Source organism: Solea senegalensis, linkage group LG13 (assembly GCF_019176455.1).
Source record: "Solea senegalensis isolate Sse05_10M linkage group LG13, IFAPA_SoseM_1, whole genome shotgun sequence".
Lineage (NCBI taxonomy): Eukaryota > Metazoa > Chordata > Actinopteri > Pleuronectiformes > Soleidae > Solea > Solea senegalensis.
The window spans coordinates 22,761,305-22,780,698 of NC_058033.1; the positions used below are offsets into that span (position 1 = coordinate 22,761,305).

The 19,394-nt window shown below is 44.1% G+C and overlaps 1 protein-coding gene across 1 annotated transcript; it reads left to right on the forward strand.

Annotated features, from left to right (window-relative positions):
• The first annotated feature begins 2,279 nt into the window (after window positions 1–2,279).
• Window positions 2,280–18,425, forward strand: cxxc5a (CXXC finger protein 5a). The gene is made up of 4 exons (XM_044042921.1): window positions 2,280–2,642; window positions 10,025–11,039; window positions 16,682–16,758; window positions 16,817–18,425. Exons 2-3 carry the CDS (start codon window positions 10,245–10,247, stop codon window positions 16,724–16,726), a joined length of 840 nt encoding a protein of 279 aa, XP_043898856.1. The 5' UTR covers window positions 2,280–2,642; window positions 10,025–10,244; the 3' UTR covers window positions 16,727–16,758; window positions 16,817–18,425.
• The last annotated feature ends 969 nt before the right edge of the window (window positions 18,426–19,394 follow it).

The following is a 19,394-nucleotide window of genomic DNA, read 5'->3' on the forward strand; positions in this document are numbered from 1 at the left end:
TTTGATGAGCTCAGTCCACAAAGGTTAGTGTTTTAATCTTATATATCTTCTAAAGATTCAAATGTCATCCAGCTCAGGCCGCAGGACTGTGTTCACACTGAGCGCCAGTTTTCTGCGTCGCCACACAGCAACTTGTCTATTTATGGTAAAGTTTACGGTCGTCTTCTTCTACTTCCAGGTCAAAGAACAGCGAGGAGCAGAAAGTCCCACTCCAGTCCGACTAAGGTTAGGGTTACGTATATACAGTAAATGTAGGAGTAATCTGACTACGAATGCAGGCATGTTAGTCTGATTAAGACTAGTTTGACTTTGAGTTGGACTAACGTGTTCACGTGACATTAAGAAATAAAGCAAATTATGTTCCTGGGACTTTGAACATTATCTGATTAAATGATGTGGTTTGTTTTGCTATAATTCGGACTTTTTCTCGTAAAATCATGTGAAAGGTTTTTCCTCGGGTCTGTCTCTCTCTCTGTCTGTCTCTCTCTCTCTCTGTCATCAGCTGCTGTGATATTTTCCAGCTCTGGAGCCTCCACCGCCTCCACCGCCTCCACCGCGCAGCTCGATCGATTCGCATTGATTGTCCCTGACGAGCTGCTCCACTTTCTAGCCAATGTCAGCCAGTCTGCGATCGGGAAGGAGAGAAATGAAGGAAAATGTGTGCCGCCCTGGCGGTGTCATTTCCACACACTTGGGTTGGCCGCCTGCCAGCAGACAGGGGCGGCGGGAAGAGCTGGACTGGACTCCAGGGGCTGAGGGAGCGGAAGAGAAAGCAGCTGAGACCAGCACGTGGTCAGCTTTCCATCATGGTCCATGGATGAGATCAGTCCTCAGAAGAACATGTAACATTTCTGCATTCACATGTAAATACTGTTTGTAATGTGTCATTAATAATGCTAATGTCAACTGTAAGCTAACCTAGGGTTCTCAAACTCGGGTGTCTACTTTGGTCAACTGAAATATAGAAATGATATGAATAATAGATTTAAGACGATAGAACTATCGTCTTAAATCTGTTATTGTCTATTATATCATTTCAAAATAAAAGTTAATGATAAGTTAATTTCAAAATGTAACTATTAATAGTGGTGGGCTGCATGAAACTGATTGGGGAACTATCTTCTTCTTCTCAGCTTTTCATTTGTTTCTCTACATGACGTGGTGTTACAGCGTGTTACAGCGCCACCTACCTCTAAAAAGAAAACATAATTAAAGATCTATAAAAGTCTACATTTATTTTCATGGTAATGGACTCTGGCTAAGTGTTTATGCACAGTTTCACCACAAAGTCTCTTCTCTGAGTGGTGAGTCAGTCAGGTTGTGGATCCAGTAATCCTAACCCACGTGCACAGCAGAGCACAGCACAGCACAGGACAGGACAGGAGAACCAGGTGCAGGTGCCACGTCCGTCCACAAAAACCTTCCTTGAATACAAGGATACAAGAATACAAGGATACAAAGATACAAAGTTACAAGAATACAAGAATACATGTTAATATGTTATTAACATGTTAATACAATAATACAATACAACAAGGATACAAGGATACAAAGATACAAGATACAATAATACAATGATACAAGAATACAATGACACAAGGACACAATGATACAAAAATACAAGTATACAATGATACAAGAATACAAGAATACAATGATACAAAGATACAAGGACACAAGGACACAAGGACACAAGGATACAATGATACAAACTCCTGTAAAAACTGTGTTGTTATTATTACATTACATTACATTACATGTCATTTAGCAGACGCTTTTATCCAAAGCGACTTACAATGGAATTGAGTACATCAGCGAGGGGTGGATTCGAACTTGCGACCACGATGTCTTTCGCATACAGGGTACCAGTCTTAAGACCGGCACCCTGAAAGACTAAGGTCTTTCTAGTATTATTCCATCGTCAGTTACTTCATTGTTTTGTTTTTTCATTTACAGTTTATGGATAAAATGCAAACATGTATAATAACAACAACAACACCGTAAGTAGCTCTTCTTCTTCTTCTTCTTCTTCTTCTTCTACAGCAGTGAAAGGGTCAAAGGTTGAGAGTGACCATCTTTACTCGCTTTTATTTTGTCACACCTCCTCCTCCTCTGTGTCTCTCCAGCTGTCCTGAGATCACTCTGAACCCCATGGCCTCTCTCTCTCTCTCTCTCTCTCTCTCGGCCTCTCTCTCTCTCTCTCTCTCCGTGTGCGTGTTTTTTGAAGCCGCGCGCGCAGAGAAAAAGTCCACTTCGGTTTTTCCGCGAAGCTCCAAAAATCTATGAAATGTGTTTGCATGTTCGTGTGCGCGAGCGGGGATGTAGAGAGGTGGGATTGCGAGGAGCGAGGAAGCTGGGGGAACCCACGCGTTTCAGCGTCTGAGAAAGTCAACGCTTTTCTCCAACAATTGACGGCGAAGATTTTTGTTTTCCTTTTGTCGTTCGTCATTAAGACACACACACACACACACACACACACTGTGGAGGATTGTGTTCCCGGTCCAGGAGCTTTTTTCTTCCTGCCTTTTCTCTCTTTTTCTTTTTTTTTGGTGTCACCATTCTGTGCGGCGCAGGCTGAGAGACACGGAGCGCTCGGACTGTGGGAGCCCTCCCCTCCCCTCCACTCGGATCTGCTGTGGTAGGTGCGAATATAAAAAAGAACGGGCCCGTGTTTGCAAATATGCAGATACATGGGTGAGCAGGGAGGAGGGAAAGCGACTGGGGGGAGGAGGGGGGAGGAATCATACTTTAGTTGAAGTCTGCTCAAAGTTGGGATGTCATCGTCTTGTGATATAGGAATGATCCACTCATGCTAAGCTGCTCGCGCACAAACCCACCGGCGCTCACATCACACAGTCCACACAAAAGACACCTCATTTCATCAGAGAAACAACAACAACAACAACAACAACAACATCAACAACATCGACAACAACAGCAGCAGCAGCAGCACTGCCTCACCTGTGAAGGCAGTGATTTCATGCGTAATTGTGCCTCAGGAATGAAGGAGACATCCATCATTTTGTTATTTATTTATTTAAAGGAATAATTCACGTGTCTTTATTGTGGATCTTCACTAAAAACCAAAGCCCGGCACTGGTTTGCTGTGGATCAGCTGTTAATGACGCGCTCTGAACTCGATGCTGCCAATAAATGAAAGAAAATTATCGACGCGCATTAGTGTGAGGATCACGCTCTCTCTCTCTCTCTCTCTCTATCTCTCTCTCTCTCTCTCTATGTCAAACTTTTATTTAATCCTCTGTCACAGTTTCCCCCCTCGTGCGTGAAGAGATCATTTATTTGATCTATTTACATTCCAGATGTAAATAGATCATCATTAGAAACTTCCCGGGTAGTTTTCACCGCGCTCGCGCTGACTGTTCGCCTCTGCATTCCGTCAACGACAGCACACGCGCAACTCCAGGTGTTTGCGAATCATTAAGTGCGCGCAACAACTTTTTGTGCGCGCGCGCGCACACACACGCGCGCAGCCTTGACTCCATTGTCACCACGTTTTTTCACGCAGTAGCTTGCGCGCGCGTCCGTCGCCAAGAGGAACAGCGGTGTTTGTGTGGACGCTGAGTTTGCGTCGCGCGTGGCCGGAACTCACCCTTTCATTTTCTTTGTGAACACAGACAGCTGCACAAATCCTGCCTGAAGCAAACCGCGGGAGATTTATTCCTCCTCCTTTAAAAAAAAAGAAAAAAAAAGAAGAAAAAAAGCTGACAGTGATTACCTGGCACCTGCGCATGCAGTGACGTCATTGAGGGGAAACTTACTCGAGAGTTGTGGCTCGTGACTGATGCGCACATCGGTCATAAACACAGGCTGACAGACCATAATGCTCCTGTATTAACTTTGACGCCTAATTGTTTTAAAAGAGATTAACTGTCAGACTTGATGTGTGACTTCAATTTGGCGTTTAATTAAAAATGTAAATAATTCAGGTTTTATTGTTGTTTACCGGAAGTTCAGAAGTTCACTGCATGAGAGTTTATCACTGATCTGTTTCACTGGACTGTCTGTGTGTGTGTGTGTGTGTGTGTGTGTCATGCACAGTTAAGTTGAGCTACAGTTAAAGCTCGACTATGCTGTTGGACTGGACTTTTGTCTTTGTCTCAGTGTAAAGCACCACAGTGTCCACGTGTGACATCACACACTAAAACATGGTTCTTATTTAGAGTTTGTCACCATCAACTTCTATTTGATTAGTTTCTCTGACAGAAGATAAACCGTGTCTCTGTGTCTCTGTGTCTCTGTGCTGTAAAAGAAAACCCACTGCTCTGGATTTTCTTCTTCTTTTATTTCTGGGTCAAAGTCCAGGGGCAGCATCACACTACGTGACGGTGCGTCATGCAATGTCACGGTATGTCATGGAACGTCACGATACATAACCACAGTGCGTCACGATATATCACACTATGTCACGGTACGTCAGGATACATCATACTACGTGACGGTGCGTCATGCCATGTCGCGGTATGTCATGGAACGTCACGATACATCACAGTGCGTCATGCTAGGTCACGGTATGTCATGGAACGTCACGATACACAGCAGGCCATGCTAGGTCACGGTATGTCGGAACATGTCACAGTGTCATGGAACGCCACGATACATCACACATGCTAGGTCACGATACATCATGCTAGGTCACGGTATGTCATGGAACGCCAACATCACGGCCATCGATACATCACACATGCTAAGTCACGGTATGTCATGATACATCACAGTAACATGCTATGGCCATGTCATGAACGCCACGATACGCCACATACATGTGCTACGTCACCATCACAGCATGCTTACGTCATGCTTATCACGTATGTAATGGAACGTCACGATACATCACACCACGGCGGCGGCCATGCCCATGGAAATCACGTCACGAGCAACACGCCATCACGCCACGATACATCGCCACTAAGTCACGATACATCACAGTGCCGCCATGCACGCCACGCCATCACAGCGCCATGCTTAGTCACGGTATGTCATGGAACGTCACGATACATCACAGTGCGCCATGCTAAGTCACGACATCACAGCGCCATGCTACGCCACGATACATCAGCAGGCCATGCTACGTTACGACACATCACAGCGCCATGCTACGCCACGCATACATCACAGTGCCATGCTTAGTCACGGTATGTAATGGAACGCGCCACGATACATCACGGACTGCAAGGCCATGCCATGTCATGGAACGCCACGATACGCCACATACATCACAGGCCATGCTAAGTCACAGTGCGCCATGCTACGCCACGACATCGGCCATGCTAAGTCACGATACATCACAGTGCGCCATGCTACGCCACGATACATCATATGCTTAGTCACATGTCATGGCCACGATACATCAATAGGCACATACGCATATGGTGCGCCATGCTACCACGATACATCACAGTGCCATGCACATTCACTGGCCATGCACGTCACGATACATCACACATAGGTCATGGCCACATACATCACACTCATGTCATGGAACGCCACGATACATCACGACACACATGCTGTCACAGTGCGCCATGCTAAGTCACAGTGCATCATGCTATGCCACGTATGTCGGAACGCCACGATACATCACAGCGCCATGCTACGCCACGGTATGTCATGAACGCCACGACACGCCACACACACACAGTGCATGCGCTACGCCACGATACATCACAGTGCGCCATGCTATGTCACGATACATCATAAAACCATGCTACGCCATATACATCAGGCCATGCTACGCCACGATACATCACATCACTGCCATGCTTAGTCACGGTATGTCATGGAACATCACACCACGGACGCGCGCCATGCCATGTCATGGAACGCCACGATACATCACAGCGCGCCATGCTACGCCATGATACATCACAGCGCCATGCGTATGTCATGGAACGCCACGATACATCACACGCCACGGTACGCCAGGATACATCACACTACACGGCAAGGCCATGCCATGTCATGGAACGTCACGATACGTCACGATACATCACAGTGCGTCATGCTAAGTCACAGTGCGTCATGCTACGTCACGATACATCACAGTGCGTCATGCTAAGTCACGGTATGTCATGGAACGTCACGATACATCACAGTGCGTCACGGTACGTCAGGATACATCACGCTACATCACGCTACGTCATGCCATGTCATGGTATGTCATGGAACGTCTCGATAAGTCACAATACATCACAGTACGTCACGATACATCACACTACGTCATGGTACGTCACGATACATCACACTACAGGACGGTGCGTCATGCCATGTCACGGTATGTCGTGGAACGCCACGATATGTCACGATACGTCACATACATCACACTACCTCACGGTACGTCACCGTCAGTCCGTCACGTTGCGTCACGGTACGTCACGTCATGCTAAGTCACGGTGTGTGGTGGTACAAGATGACAGCCTGCAGAATATAAATTAAAGCAGTTTCAATTTATATCCTTATCGGTGAGCCAATAAGCTGAAATATAAGTATTACAATGTGGACATGCACACAAACACAGACTGTGATCCTCCCTTGATTTATTGATCAAACCATTCAACCGTCAGTCAGTGGTCACTTCACTTTAAAGTGAGGACAAAGATTATTTTAACAATTGTATGTTGAAGATAAGATGTGGCTGCATGTGAACATCAGCTGTTGATGTGATTATGACAGTGTGACTAACTGTGAGAGGAGGAGCCAGTGATGTCATCTTCACTCACACATCTATAATGTTGCTTTACCACCTCCTTCTCCTTCCTCTCCTTCATCCACCTGCTCTCCTCTCTTTCATTTTCATACTAAAGTTTGACGCTTACATGATGGTGAATTGTTTGAAACGTGTCATTTTTCCCATTTTTCCCCAAACTTCCCTAGTATCATGGGTTGCCAGACCAGCTGTGCAAGAACCTCCAAAAGAAGAAATTTTATTATTTATTTAGTGTTTTTAAAGAAAACAATTTTTAAGTGGTTATACGGGGGTATACCTTTATATGCTGTGTGTGTACGTGTTGTCAAGCTAAGATAAACAGCTAAGCCAAAAAGCTAAGCTCGGCTAATAATTTTGTGGTTCATATTTAGCAAAGTAACACAAAGGGTGGCACTGGTAATTTCTTTCTTTATTCCTTAGTAAGGGTTAGGGTTAATGTAATGTAGTCCCTTAAATGTTGGTTTGACCTGTTTTATATAAATCAGGTATATATATATATGTATACATATATATTTATATATATATATATATATATATATATATATATATATATATATATATATACATATATATCACACTCTACAGCTCAGCCTGAGCCATTTTCATTCAGTCACTACACAATTATGAAGAAGTCAAATATCTGCACACCATATTTATCATGTGACTGAAGACAGCAGCACACGCTCAGTGACATCAGCACAGTGACATCAGCACATGCTCAGTGACATCAGCACACGCTCAGTGACATCAGCACACGCTCAGCACACGCTCAGTGACATCAGCACATGCTCAGTGACACCAGCACAGTGACACCAGCACACAGTGACATCATCACACACTCTGTGACATCAGCAGACGCTCAGTGTTATTTTTGATCTTTTATTAAAGGTTATTATCTCTTTGATTTTTTAAATGATTCTCCACTAAAACAAAAGCAGAGTTTTCTAAAAGCAGAGGTTTACTGTCACGTTTACCTTGTTAACATCGTTTCAGTCGTGTACACGTTCACTGACAAGAAATAAGATCTTTGTGGTCTGATACTTGCACCTATTTTTATATGGAGTCAGCCTGTGGTGCCAGTTATTATGTTGTTATTATGATGTGACTGCTGAATGCAGTGTGTTTATTAGGTCTTCAGTGTGAAGCACAGCATTAATGTGACTACATCTTGTTTAAATGATAAAACAGCACTGAAGCATTGACTCTCAGACAGACAGACAGACACAGGGCGTGTGGTTCACATCTGTAAATGATGAGATGAAGAGCAATGGTGCTGCTGTGGAGGAAGAGTGTGTGTCAGGGTCAGGTTGGACAGCAGATGTGCGTGCACACACACACACACACACACACACACACACACAGAGCTGAGCACGTTCAGCAATAAAGACATGAATGAACATAGAAGTTGATTTGTTGGTGATCGTTAACGCTTCATATAATTTGACATCAGTTTCAGTCAAATATTGTGTTAAGTGTCTTTAATTTGCTCAAGAATGAAGAATGAAAGTGATGTTTGTAGCAGTGGTGTGTGTGTGTGTGTGTCGCTGGGATTGATACAAAGTCATCAGAAGATTGTGCTACATTTTCTGTCAAGTTTTCAGTCAAATAGTTTTTGGAGTGCTCGTTGCTAACTGTGCCATGTCATTGCCAACACGAGAACTAATTTATTCTGTCTATTGATAATGTGTCACTTCATTTATCACGTGGAATATTCTCTGTTTTTAGTTCACTGATGAAGCAGTCGTGTCAGAGATGGATATTCTCTCAGGAAATAGTGTTGTTATTATAACTGTACAGCTGTCTTTAAGTCTCAGTGAAAAGTATTTAAGATATTTAAGAGTTCAATATTCAGGTAACTCACACAAATCCCCTCGTATCACTGTGATGCTGATGATGATTATGCATTCACGCACACACAGCTGAGCAGAGATGCAGTTAGTGAGGAGATGACCGTGGTCGGTGCAGTAACTGTGGGGCTGACGGGCTGCGGCGCTGGCTCTGGTTCACTGGCGCCACATCCCCCTGAGCTGGTGAGAATGTGGGGGCTGTGCTCTTGCCTTTGAAGCTTTACCTCCCACTAATTCTGGCCTTCCAATTTCCACACACTGCACAGACACCCCCCGCCCCCCATCCTCTTCCCCTCCCTTTCCCTTTGTTTCCCTTATAAGGACAGGCCCGGCCATTTCCTCAGCTTTTCTGTGGGAGGTGGCGAGCGTGTTTGTGAACACGGACAGGTCAGGAGAATCACAGCTAACGCTAACGCTAACCCAACACAAAGGCAGTGAACTCTTCACCAGACTTCAAACATGTCACCACATATTATATTATTATCAAACAACTTCACCTTCCTCAATCAGTCTCTGGACTTTTTGAAAAGATCTTTAGCAGAGAGCGTAGAATAAGACATTTGTTGTCTCATATGTTTACAATAATGTGACATTATATTTTTTAATAAATCATTCATATCAAATGAGCTTACTCTCTAAATCAAACCATTTACAGGTAAATGGTTATCACACCACTGATGTCTAAAGAAAACCTGAGCGTCATTCGAATAATATTGATGAAATGCTTCTATGTATGAATATTTAAATGCACTTTTCTGTAAGATTTTAATAGTTCAACTTAGAGCTCTGTTTTACTTGATAACCAGAAAAGTAAAAAAGAAAAGTTTTGCTCCCGTCTGCTTTTAGATGGACTTGATGTTTTAAATCGTGAAGCAGAGCAGATTAGAGCTTTTGTTTTGATGTGGTTACATTTCAGTCAATAACATGAGCACAACTTGGTCTGTGCTCGTAAACTTAAAACGCTGGGATGATTCCTTTAATAACCTATTGAGATTTCTATGGAGGCTGTGAGCAATAACCAACTCTTATTTTATACTGTATATGGGTTGATTTTGTTGTGTTAGCTAAAGCCTGAGTGACATTTTCATGCCAGTATTTATTGAAAATGTCATCCAGGAGTGTACAAAATGTTCCTTTTCCTCGCACAGATGAACAACATGAGTAAAATCAGCTGCATGGGAACTCTTGACCTGTTTTTAGGTTGGAGCTCCTGAAATCACGCCGTCGTGCCTTCACTCAGCTCAAGCTGAAAAAAGACAAAAAGCTCTAAAAACCAAACAGGAAATAGTCAAAGTTGGCACTGAGCTAGCCAATCCAATGGATTATGTAGGTAAATGTCATTGAGACCAAAAACTATGATAACATGAATGTTGCTGATGAACGTGTGAAGCCAGCAAAAGTGTCAAATGCTTTTGGTGAAGCTTAAACACCTCTCTTGTCTCCTTGTGTAAAGTTTCCAGACGACCCATGGAAGAGCGTGGATGAGGGCTGAGCTGTAGAGCAGAAGGGCAGAAGGCTGTGGAGCCTGTCTGTTGTTGACCGGTCCATCGAGGCGAGGAACCACACCTGCCAGGACACATAACGGACCGAGGAAAGGTCTCAGCTCCCCCTCCTCGCTCACCCCTGCCCCCTTTCCACCCTCACCCCCAACCCGGGCTCGTGCACTCTGGACCATGTCTGCCAGGCTGTCGGAGGGGGGCCGGACTGAGGACCTCGAGAGGCGTAGCTGCAAACAGGACTCTCCTGTTACTGAGCGTAGGAACCGCAGTGGCATCATCAGTGAGCCTCTCAGTAAGAGCCTTAAGAACTCCCGCACCCTCTCCCAGTACACAGCAGTCTCCTCTGCCACCACTAATGGCCACACGGGCAAAACTGAAAGTAAGAGCCACTCGGCCAAGCCTCAGCCACCCCCGCAGCCCCAGCCCACTGTCTCTGCACTGACTGCAGCCAAGTTGGACCGAACCCTAGAACAGGTTCTGGAGGGACAGAATGGCCTGCTGCACTTTGCCCAGGCAGCAGCTCTGTTAAAGCGGGCTGGTATGGAGCACATGCTTCTGCCCGGGGGCATGGGAGTGGGAGTTGGCGGCGGAGACGCAGGCTCAGGGGCAAGCGACTTGGAGGGTACGTCTGTCACGGACGCCGTAGGTGGTCCTGTTGACTTCCCATATGGAGTAGGAGGTGGCTTCCCCTTCAACCCAGGGCTTTTCATCATGACGCCGGCTGGAGTGTTTCTGGCAGATAGCGCGCTACACATGGCCAGCCTGGCCGAGTACCCAGCGCAGAGCGAGCTGGCCTCCGCTATCAACTCCGGTAAAAAGAAGAGAAAACGTTGCGGCATGTGCCCACCTTGCCGGCGGCGGATTAACTGCGAGCAATGCAGCAGCTGCCGGAATCGCAAAACGGGCCACCAGATCTGCAAGTTTCGTAAATGTGAGGAACTGAAGAAGAAGCCCTCTGCTGCTCTGGAGGTAAGAGGGTGGTGATTATGATGTTTGATCAGGTGCATTCATCATTACCTTCAAGAGAAACCTACAGTATATACTATATACATTATACGCGTTGAGTTTACATTAAATGTGAAGCCGATGCATAACAAAGAACTGGAACTTGATTGTGTTTTGTTGGTGGCTCCCGGGGCGTGGACGGCTGGGGTCGAGGTCTGTGCTGATATGTGCTGGTATGTGCTGGGTCTACACAGAGGAAAGTTCACATGCCCTTCAGAGTCACAGGGTCGGTCATGTGATCTGGAGTTTAATCCAGCTTGGTTTCCTGTCCACAGGTTGACCACTGAGCGTTGATTGTCTCTGATGTCGCTCAGTCCTGGTCACTGATTGGCTGGATTAGCTTGCGTCGTCGCAGAGGGTTCGGGTTAAGACTCTGGAAGGCACCTGCACTTCTCTGCGTGCCGTATCTTTGATTATTTTTAACTTGCCAACAATGACAATCAGGAGTGATTAGCCAGGACTTGCAGAATTCATCAGTAAGCAGATTATTGGACTGACAATTGTTTGACTTGGGGCTACAGCTAATGCTGGATTATTTGCATTTTGGATTAATTGGTTGATTATTTTCTTGACTATCCCAGTAGTTCTAATGTAAAGAATATGGATCTGTGTTTTCCTGACCTGTAATCATGATGTTCTCAGGCCAAAATGACTCGTTTTGTAGTGATTTCTTTGTTATGTGGAGCAAAGAAATCAGAAATGAAGGAGCTTGTTCAGTGTGAACTGCTCTTAAACGCTTTAATCTGTCCACCTTAACGACATCATCACCATCACAGATAGATCTGATGCAGTTACCGTCAGAGAGGCCCCGTCTGTCTGCTCACATTTACTTCCCGCTTGTGCTATTTTGTCCGTATGATAATTGTAAAGAAGTGTGTGCACATGTGTACAGTATTGAATGTTTGAGTGTGTTTGTGCATATACTGTAGTAAGGCCGACACACTGTGACGCACTGTGACACGTCCTCACACTTCCATTAGACTGTGCGGCCGGACAGAGCGACCACTCATCCACCAACCATCACTGACTCTTTAAAGGAATAGTGAAGAATTGAAATGTGTTTCGATTTTGTTATCCAGCTAACATGAAGATCATATTTGTTTCCTGTCAATAATACGTCTTTTATTAAGTGTGTAGGCACATGTACAGGCACAGCAGTCACTGTTTGTTAAACAACTACATGTTTGAGTCATTTCTAAGCAAAAGATGTCAGTTTGACGCATGTTAAGAATTCTAATCTTATTGTTATTGTTATTATTATTATTATTGTTATGATTTATAATGACAGTACAGTAACAGCATGTAAGTACTATTGTTACTCGATGACTGCAGTCATGACCCACACAGGCAGTAGATCGCGTCAGATTGATGAGAAGCCGATGATTTGTCGTCATCTTACGACTCAGCGTCTGAGATCGGTCCTTCACACCAGTGCCTGCAAAACCCAAGAGGCTGAGAATGTTCATGAATGTTGATATAGGTCATCATGTTGCTTGTAACGTCACAGTCTGTTGGTAAAGGAAACACCAGGGAAACATGTGATTATTGACTTTAGTCATTGAACTTTTGGAAATCACTACTGATGAGAAACAATGTTTCTTTCTTTGATGCTCTAACCTGCCAGAATGTATCATGTCATATGGATGTAGTCTGTGTGTCTGTCTGTACATATGATCAGCAACACTTTGTCACAATGTAAAAATACACCTGGATGATAAATGAGACCAGCGTTCTCATTCAGTCCCAGACGGCCTCAGTATTAACCTCAGGCTTTGTTATGAAGTCAGCAGGTGATTGGATCAGAGCCGTCAGTGAGCGTGATGTCATCACTGCAGCTGAAATGTCATGAGGAGGATGAGCTGAGAGTCAGGAGTCCATCACCACATGTCATAGTTTCATAGTCTCATCTATGAAAGGGTGACTTAAGCAGCACACACAGAGTCATATCCTCATGGATTTGTGCAGCGAGCATCAGCTGCAGCAGCTCCAACAGCTCCTGAGCGTCACATTGGCCTTCACTCATAACTCCATCTGCTGCCTGTGAAAGGGCCGGGACGTCTTAGTTTGTCTCTGCGTGTTGAAAACGTGCGAGTAAAGACGTGTCGGCGGTGCATTGAGAGGTTATGGCCATGTGTTTGTAGAAGCTTGTGAGCGCACGCACACGCACACGCACACGCACACGCACACGCAGCGACACAAGTGCGGTCCAGCAGCACTGTGCTTATTTTAAGGGTGTTGACGGTTTCCATTGAAAGCTCACGGCAGCTCAAAGAGGAGCGTAAAATTGGCAAGTGAGGGGGAGTTAGCATGCTGAGGCCTTTGCCACCTCACAGCTCAGCGGCTGAAGATGTCTGGATTTATTCTGGGAATTCATGTCAGTGATGCTGTTCAACTACATCACGATTAGGTTGTTGTAGTACTTGTGTTATATACAAGGCAATATCTGAAGTTATTATTGTTGTTGTTATTCAAAATTCAATATTCTTTACTGTCACTTCACATGCTATTCATACAAATACACACATTGAAGCGAAAAAAGATGTTCGTCACCAACTTCTGACAAAATACAATGTAACAAAAACAACTTGAACCTTTGAATACTCGAAAAAGTACAAACACAGTGAAACACAGTAAATATCATCATATTCATAATATATTAGTAAAACTTCATCCATGAAATGAAAGTTAAATTGTTGCCGCGTTTTTAATAAAAAGAAGTAAAGATAATGTTTGTATCCACATAAAGAAAACCATGAAAGCACGTGGATGTGGGACAATTTCCTGTGCAGCAGACGTCAGGACACTGAGACACTGTGTGGACAGACGGGGACGAGGTGGAGTGGACAGAAAGAGTGAGGCAGGTGTTGCACTGTGAGACACTGTGAGAAAATCAGGCTGTAGTTGGCACACAAAACATTGATGACATGAAATGATTGAAGTCAAGTGTCAGTTTAGTGCTGGATGAGTGACAGAGGTCAGAGTTATTGTTATGGATTCATCATCCATTCAATTAACATTCTCAGCATTGTGTCAATTAGGGTGAAAATAATGAGTTGATTAATTGATTGAAGTTGAGTGCCGGGAAATGAATCGGACTATTTAGATGGTGTTTCATGTTTTTAAGACTATAGAAGAGCATCAAGAGACTATTTATTCAATCGTGAAGAAAACAATTACAAGATTATACTTTATTACATACATTGCAATGTGACTCTCTTTCTCAGTGTATTGAAACGTGAAAGCCTTTTGTTACATTTGTTACAGTGAATTAGAATTTGTTTCGTTTTCACTCCCAGATAAAACGGATGTTTTGAAAGAACATTATCAATGATGGTGATTGTTTGTGTAATGTCAAGACGATTGTGCTGATTGGTCACTTCACACCCACGGCTGTTTGAACCTGTGTAATCAGCTGCCATTTTTCCAGTGATTGCACACGTTCAATAATGAGGAAAAGCAGCATTTCTGCTTCAGTCCAGCGATGTGTTGATTCTCGTCGTGGTCAGTGGGGTCATGTGTGGCAGCTGCAGATGTTGCTGTCGTCTTGACTCAGATTATTCCCTTAACAAATGAAGCACAGTGAGTAATGACCTCGTACTTTTAAAATGGAAGTAAATGAAACCTGGGGAGCAGGAACCCCACTATCACTCAGCTCCATGTCCAGTCATGAACAACAGCACTGAGAAGAACACAGCACTGCTGATTCAAGTGGGCTAGAAAAGTCATTATGTGCACTTTATGAACAAACTCCTGTGAACTAATGACTAATGAGCCGTTTACCTTCCAGTTGCCTTTGTTGGAAAGTTACTGCAGCTGTGTTAGACATTTGGAAATGACACAAAAACATTTCAAATAGAATTGGAACTGACTTTTAAATAAGAAAAGCTCTGTTTTAACATTCAAACCACGTCACATTTTTTATAATGGAGCACTTTCAATACATCAAACTGGACTCTAAAGAGGACTTACACTGATTATTCAGTTCAGTGTGTGAGTGAATTCAGACACGAGTCCAAGCGTTTCCTCCGTAAAGAAACATGTGAATCACCGCGAATCCTCAGCTCCACATGGCGCTCTGTATTTCTCTGTAGCAGTGTTTACATTTCACACATATATGTATTTAACACCGTGCTAGTAAAGCGAGGCGCGTGCTGACAGATCGGGGTTTGACTTAATCGTCCACGTAAAGTTTCGGACGTGAATTCTTCATCTGTTTGACAGGAAAAAGCGTCTTGCTCCGCCCACCCCTGTGCTGCTGCTGCTGCTGCTGCTGTACAGTCAAGTCTAATATGGTGTGTTTGCACTAGGAACAGTAGTAAAGAGTGAGGGTGAGGACCACAGTTTGGTCGAGACAAAGCCACAAACAGAAAACAAGAGTTGCTGGACGTCCTCCATTGTTGTTCACTGTTGTTGTTGTTTGTTGTCGTCGTCGTCGTCGCACCAGTACAACATCACGCTACATATCCTGCTGACACCGCGAGTACTCAGTGACCGAGGGCTTTGCTGTACACAAGAACAACATCAGAGATGTCCTCACACACCTACAGGTATTTTAGTTTTTAGACCTTCTGCTGGGAAAACTTCATCTGAATCATTGTGTGTGAGAATCAGAGTTTTAGCAGTCAGTGTTTGGAGTGTGGGTTAACGTGCCGCTGTGTGTGGAGGTGTGTGACTGTGCTTGAATACATATTGGTTTGGTGTGAGAGTGTGTGTGGGTGCATAAATGTTTGCTGAGCTCCTCCTGCCTCCAGGCAGAGCTGCTGACGGAACAATCCATGCTGCACAATTGAGTCGTAGAGGACGTCAGCCGTGCTGCGGCTCCGGGGACCCGGGTGGCGTTCTATCTCCTGACTGGCAGGCCGCTCGCTGCTGAGCCCTGCAGCTGCACGCATGTGTGCCACTCCTGTCATGACACACACAGATAACCAAGTGGGTGTGTGGGGGGTGTGTGTGTGTGTAAGAAAACGACCTCATCAATGATGATGGTGTGGGAGCACAACGTGTGTGGTGGTTAAATAATAAATGTGGCATATCAGGTTTTGTGTGAAGCCAGGACCGAAGCCTGTTCCTGTGGTGTGTGTGTGTGTCTGTCTTTGTGTCTGTCTGTCTTTGTGTGTCTGTGTGTGTCTGTTGATTTCACACCTACATTGATGCTCATCCAGAGCTTGATTTGCTGATTTGCTCAATTGGTTGATTGACGTAAATAATTAAAATAAAATAAGTTGAGTTCACGTCGATCAGCTGTTGAGACCGAGGACACACAACAAGTCACTGACTGACACTGACACAGCAACATGAAGCTAGGCGAGGCGTTAGGTTGGAGTTTGACTGCAAACACAGAGAACTACTCACTAAACACTGGTTCAGCAGCGACTGGATCAACACTTCTCATCCTCATCCAGGGTGTGAGTCTGATAGTACTGCTTGACAGAGCCTTTTTTGTCAGGTGAAGGACAAAGAAAACAAATAATATTCTGTTCTCAAAGAGGAAGAAGAATAACAACATGAATAAAGAATGTATTTAGCAAAAATGTGCTGCTGTTCATTAACAGACTTCCACCTCTCCTCCCCTCCCCTCCCCGCTCCTTGTCTTCTGTTTCTCCAAGAAGGTGATGCTTCCTACAGGAGCGGCATTCCGGTGGTTCCAGTAGGACTCCTCCTCCTCCTCCTCCTCCTCCTCCTCCTCCGGTTCCAGTAGGACTCCTCCCTCCTCCTCCTCCCTCCTCCTCCTCCTCCTCCTCCTCCTCCTCTGCCTCCTCCACTCCCTACCCAAAGCTCTGCCATCAAGTGCAAAGCCAACTCCTGGATTATCTCGGGAACAGATACTGGCTAATAAACAAGCAACAAATAAAATTGTAGAAAAAAAACCAAACATTTAAAAAAAAGAATTGGGTAATGGATGCACCTAATTATTCCTGGAACCAAAAATGAAGCATCTATGGCAACTTTCATTCCCTTTTCTATGTTCCCATTTTGGTACTTTTGTCCTTTTTCCAGCAGTTTTTTTCTCTGTTGCTTAAACATGGAACTGCTCATGACCAGAAACAGAAATGATGGACTGAGTGTGGACAATCAACTAATTTCTGTGTTTGGTGTTAATGTTGTTCATGTGTGGAAAGATACAGTACTTGTGTAGAGAATGTAAATTTACAGCTATATTTTAAAACTAGTGGCTAATGGCAAACATTAATGTAATTCTTCACCGTCTTGTTTCTTTAAACCCTCGTCTGTTTTATGATTGACTTTGTCTTCAGACAAGAGCAAAGAGCGTGTGGTGTGAGTGGACAGAGGTCACTACTGTAATCTCCTCCTCAACAGTTCCAAACTTTACTTTGAGTGAAAGTGGCAGCCTTACGTTTCTGTGGCCCGACTGAGCGTGTGCCAATGCTGCTCAGGGCAAAAGCACTAAGACACAGCACTTGGTCTGCGTCAACCCTGCTGAACGCACTGAGACAAGATTACATTTTTTATTATTGTTATTATTATTATTATTATTATTGTTATTTTTTGTTGGTTTATTTGTTACATTTTCATGATTTTCTTATGTTGCTGGGTAGCTACAGCTTTTACAAATAACCAATCTTTGTATTTGTTTAGAAAATTGGACTGGTTTTGTGAATAAAAAGGAATGCATGTATTCGTGTCAAAATTGACAGCTCTGATGTTTGTCTGTTCATCTATTTGCATGTTTGTTTTCAAGCGGCTGGTTTGACTAAAGAAATCTTCAGTATGTTTTCCACTATTTGTTTTTTGTTTTTTTTCAAAAAATGATAAAAGGAGAAGTGGTTAAAGGTATGGATCACCGTCCTGTCCTTGCTGTGATGTAATAACTTTATATCATTTGGTGGAATGACTGATGGAGCCTTGCTATGCTAAAATGTAACCAAAATGATTTAAAACAATGTTTGAATAAGAACACCTTTGATTGCAGTGTTTCTTCAAAAATGCATGAAAAGTCCTGAAAATCCTCCTTAAGTCATTTTCCTCGATTATGATTTGGTTTTCACACGAGTCCACGACGTTTACAGCAGAGAATCATTCACAGCCATGGATTACTGACATCAGCATGTCATAAAGTAGCCTGGATAAAAGGTGTGTGCATATGAGACATTTACTGAGAGGACAAGAAAAAAGAACTCTGTTTAAATGAAAGTCTAATGAAAATGAGTTTGAACTTTTTATGGTATCACACTCTAGTTTAGAAAATAAAGTGACAAATTCACTCATCATCAAAACCTGCCTAGTTACAGGTGACATCAGTGAATTTCATGGTGTTCACAATGCTTCATGACGGGAGTTTGTCCATGTTTGAATACTTTGTTATGTTTGGATAAAACATTTCAACCTTTAGTTTAACTTGAGTGTTATTTAGTGAATGAATGAACATTTGTGTGTTTTCACTCTTTATTAATGAGTGAATATCCACAGCAGTGGAAGTGTGGTGAGCTTGTGTATGAGCTCATGATCAGCTTGGCGAGTGTAGCTATATAACCAGCCCCCCCTCCGTGACAGTGCTGGGCTAGTGCCATCGCCATGGCAATGTGTGTGTGTGTGTGTGTGTGTCTGGGGGGGGTTCGGCTGAGGCCTTTCATTATTAATGTGCACCGCAGCGTCCTTACCTCCTCTGAGCCGCACAGCTCACTGCCTGACCTGCCATCCAAGGGGCTTAGGAGGCAGAGATAAAGAAAGAGAAGTGAGCCAGAAAGAAAAAAAGAGACAGTGCCACAGTCACACAGTGTGGAAGCAGGAGACGCTAACACGGCTGTTATACATTTACACATTTATACATTTAGGAGTGAGGCAACAAGCGTCACATGAAGAAGAAAACTGAGGGTGTGGTTGCAGGTGAGTGTGTCTCCTGTCTACTGAGGTGGAACAGCCCAAGAAGTGCGGGGGGGGTGTCCATGTAGAGGGTTGTATGGTTTGGTGAGCAGGCCTGTCACAGTGGGAAAATCCTGGAATCTTATCACTGCCTCACAGACACTGAGCCGCACTGATCTACTCACCCTCGTTGCCAGCAGACGAGCCCTTCCCCCATCCAAATGCCCCTGCACAGGCTGGCTGGCCCCCTCTCCGCTCAGTTGCCACCTTCTTTGAACGGGAGATAGCAGGAACTGATGGAGGGAGGAATGCTTGTGGTAAAACGTGACTAACATGGAGAGAGTGAGCAGTGACTGATGGTTAATGATCTGCATTTACTTTGTGCTTTTCTAGTTTTGATGACCACTCAAACCACAGTTTTACCATTCACACGTTCACCCATTCACTCACACGACATGCTGTTTGTATATTAATGTGATGAAGTTGACTTTGCTCATT

Bases quoted from the DNA above. Each gene is read 5' to 3' on its own strand.
- cxxc5a (XM_044042921.1), top strand. From the start codon at position 10,245: ATGTCTGCCAGGCTGTCGGAGGGGGGCCGGACTGAGGACCTCGAGAGG. The intron at 11,040-16,681 runs GTAAGAGGGTGG...TGTTTCTCCAAG, and splicing joins AGCCCTCTGCTGCTCTGGAG to AAGGTGATGCTTCCTACAGG.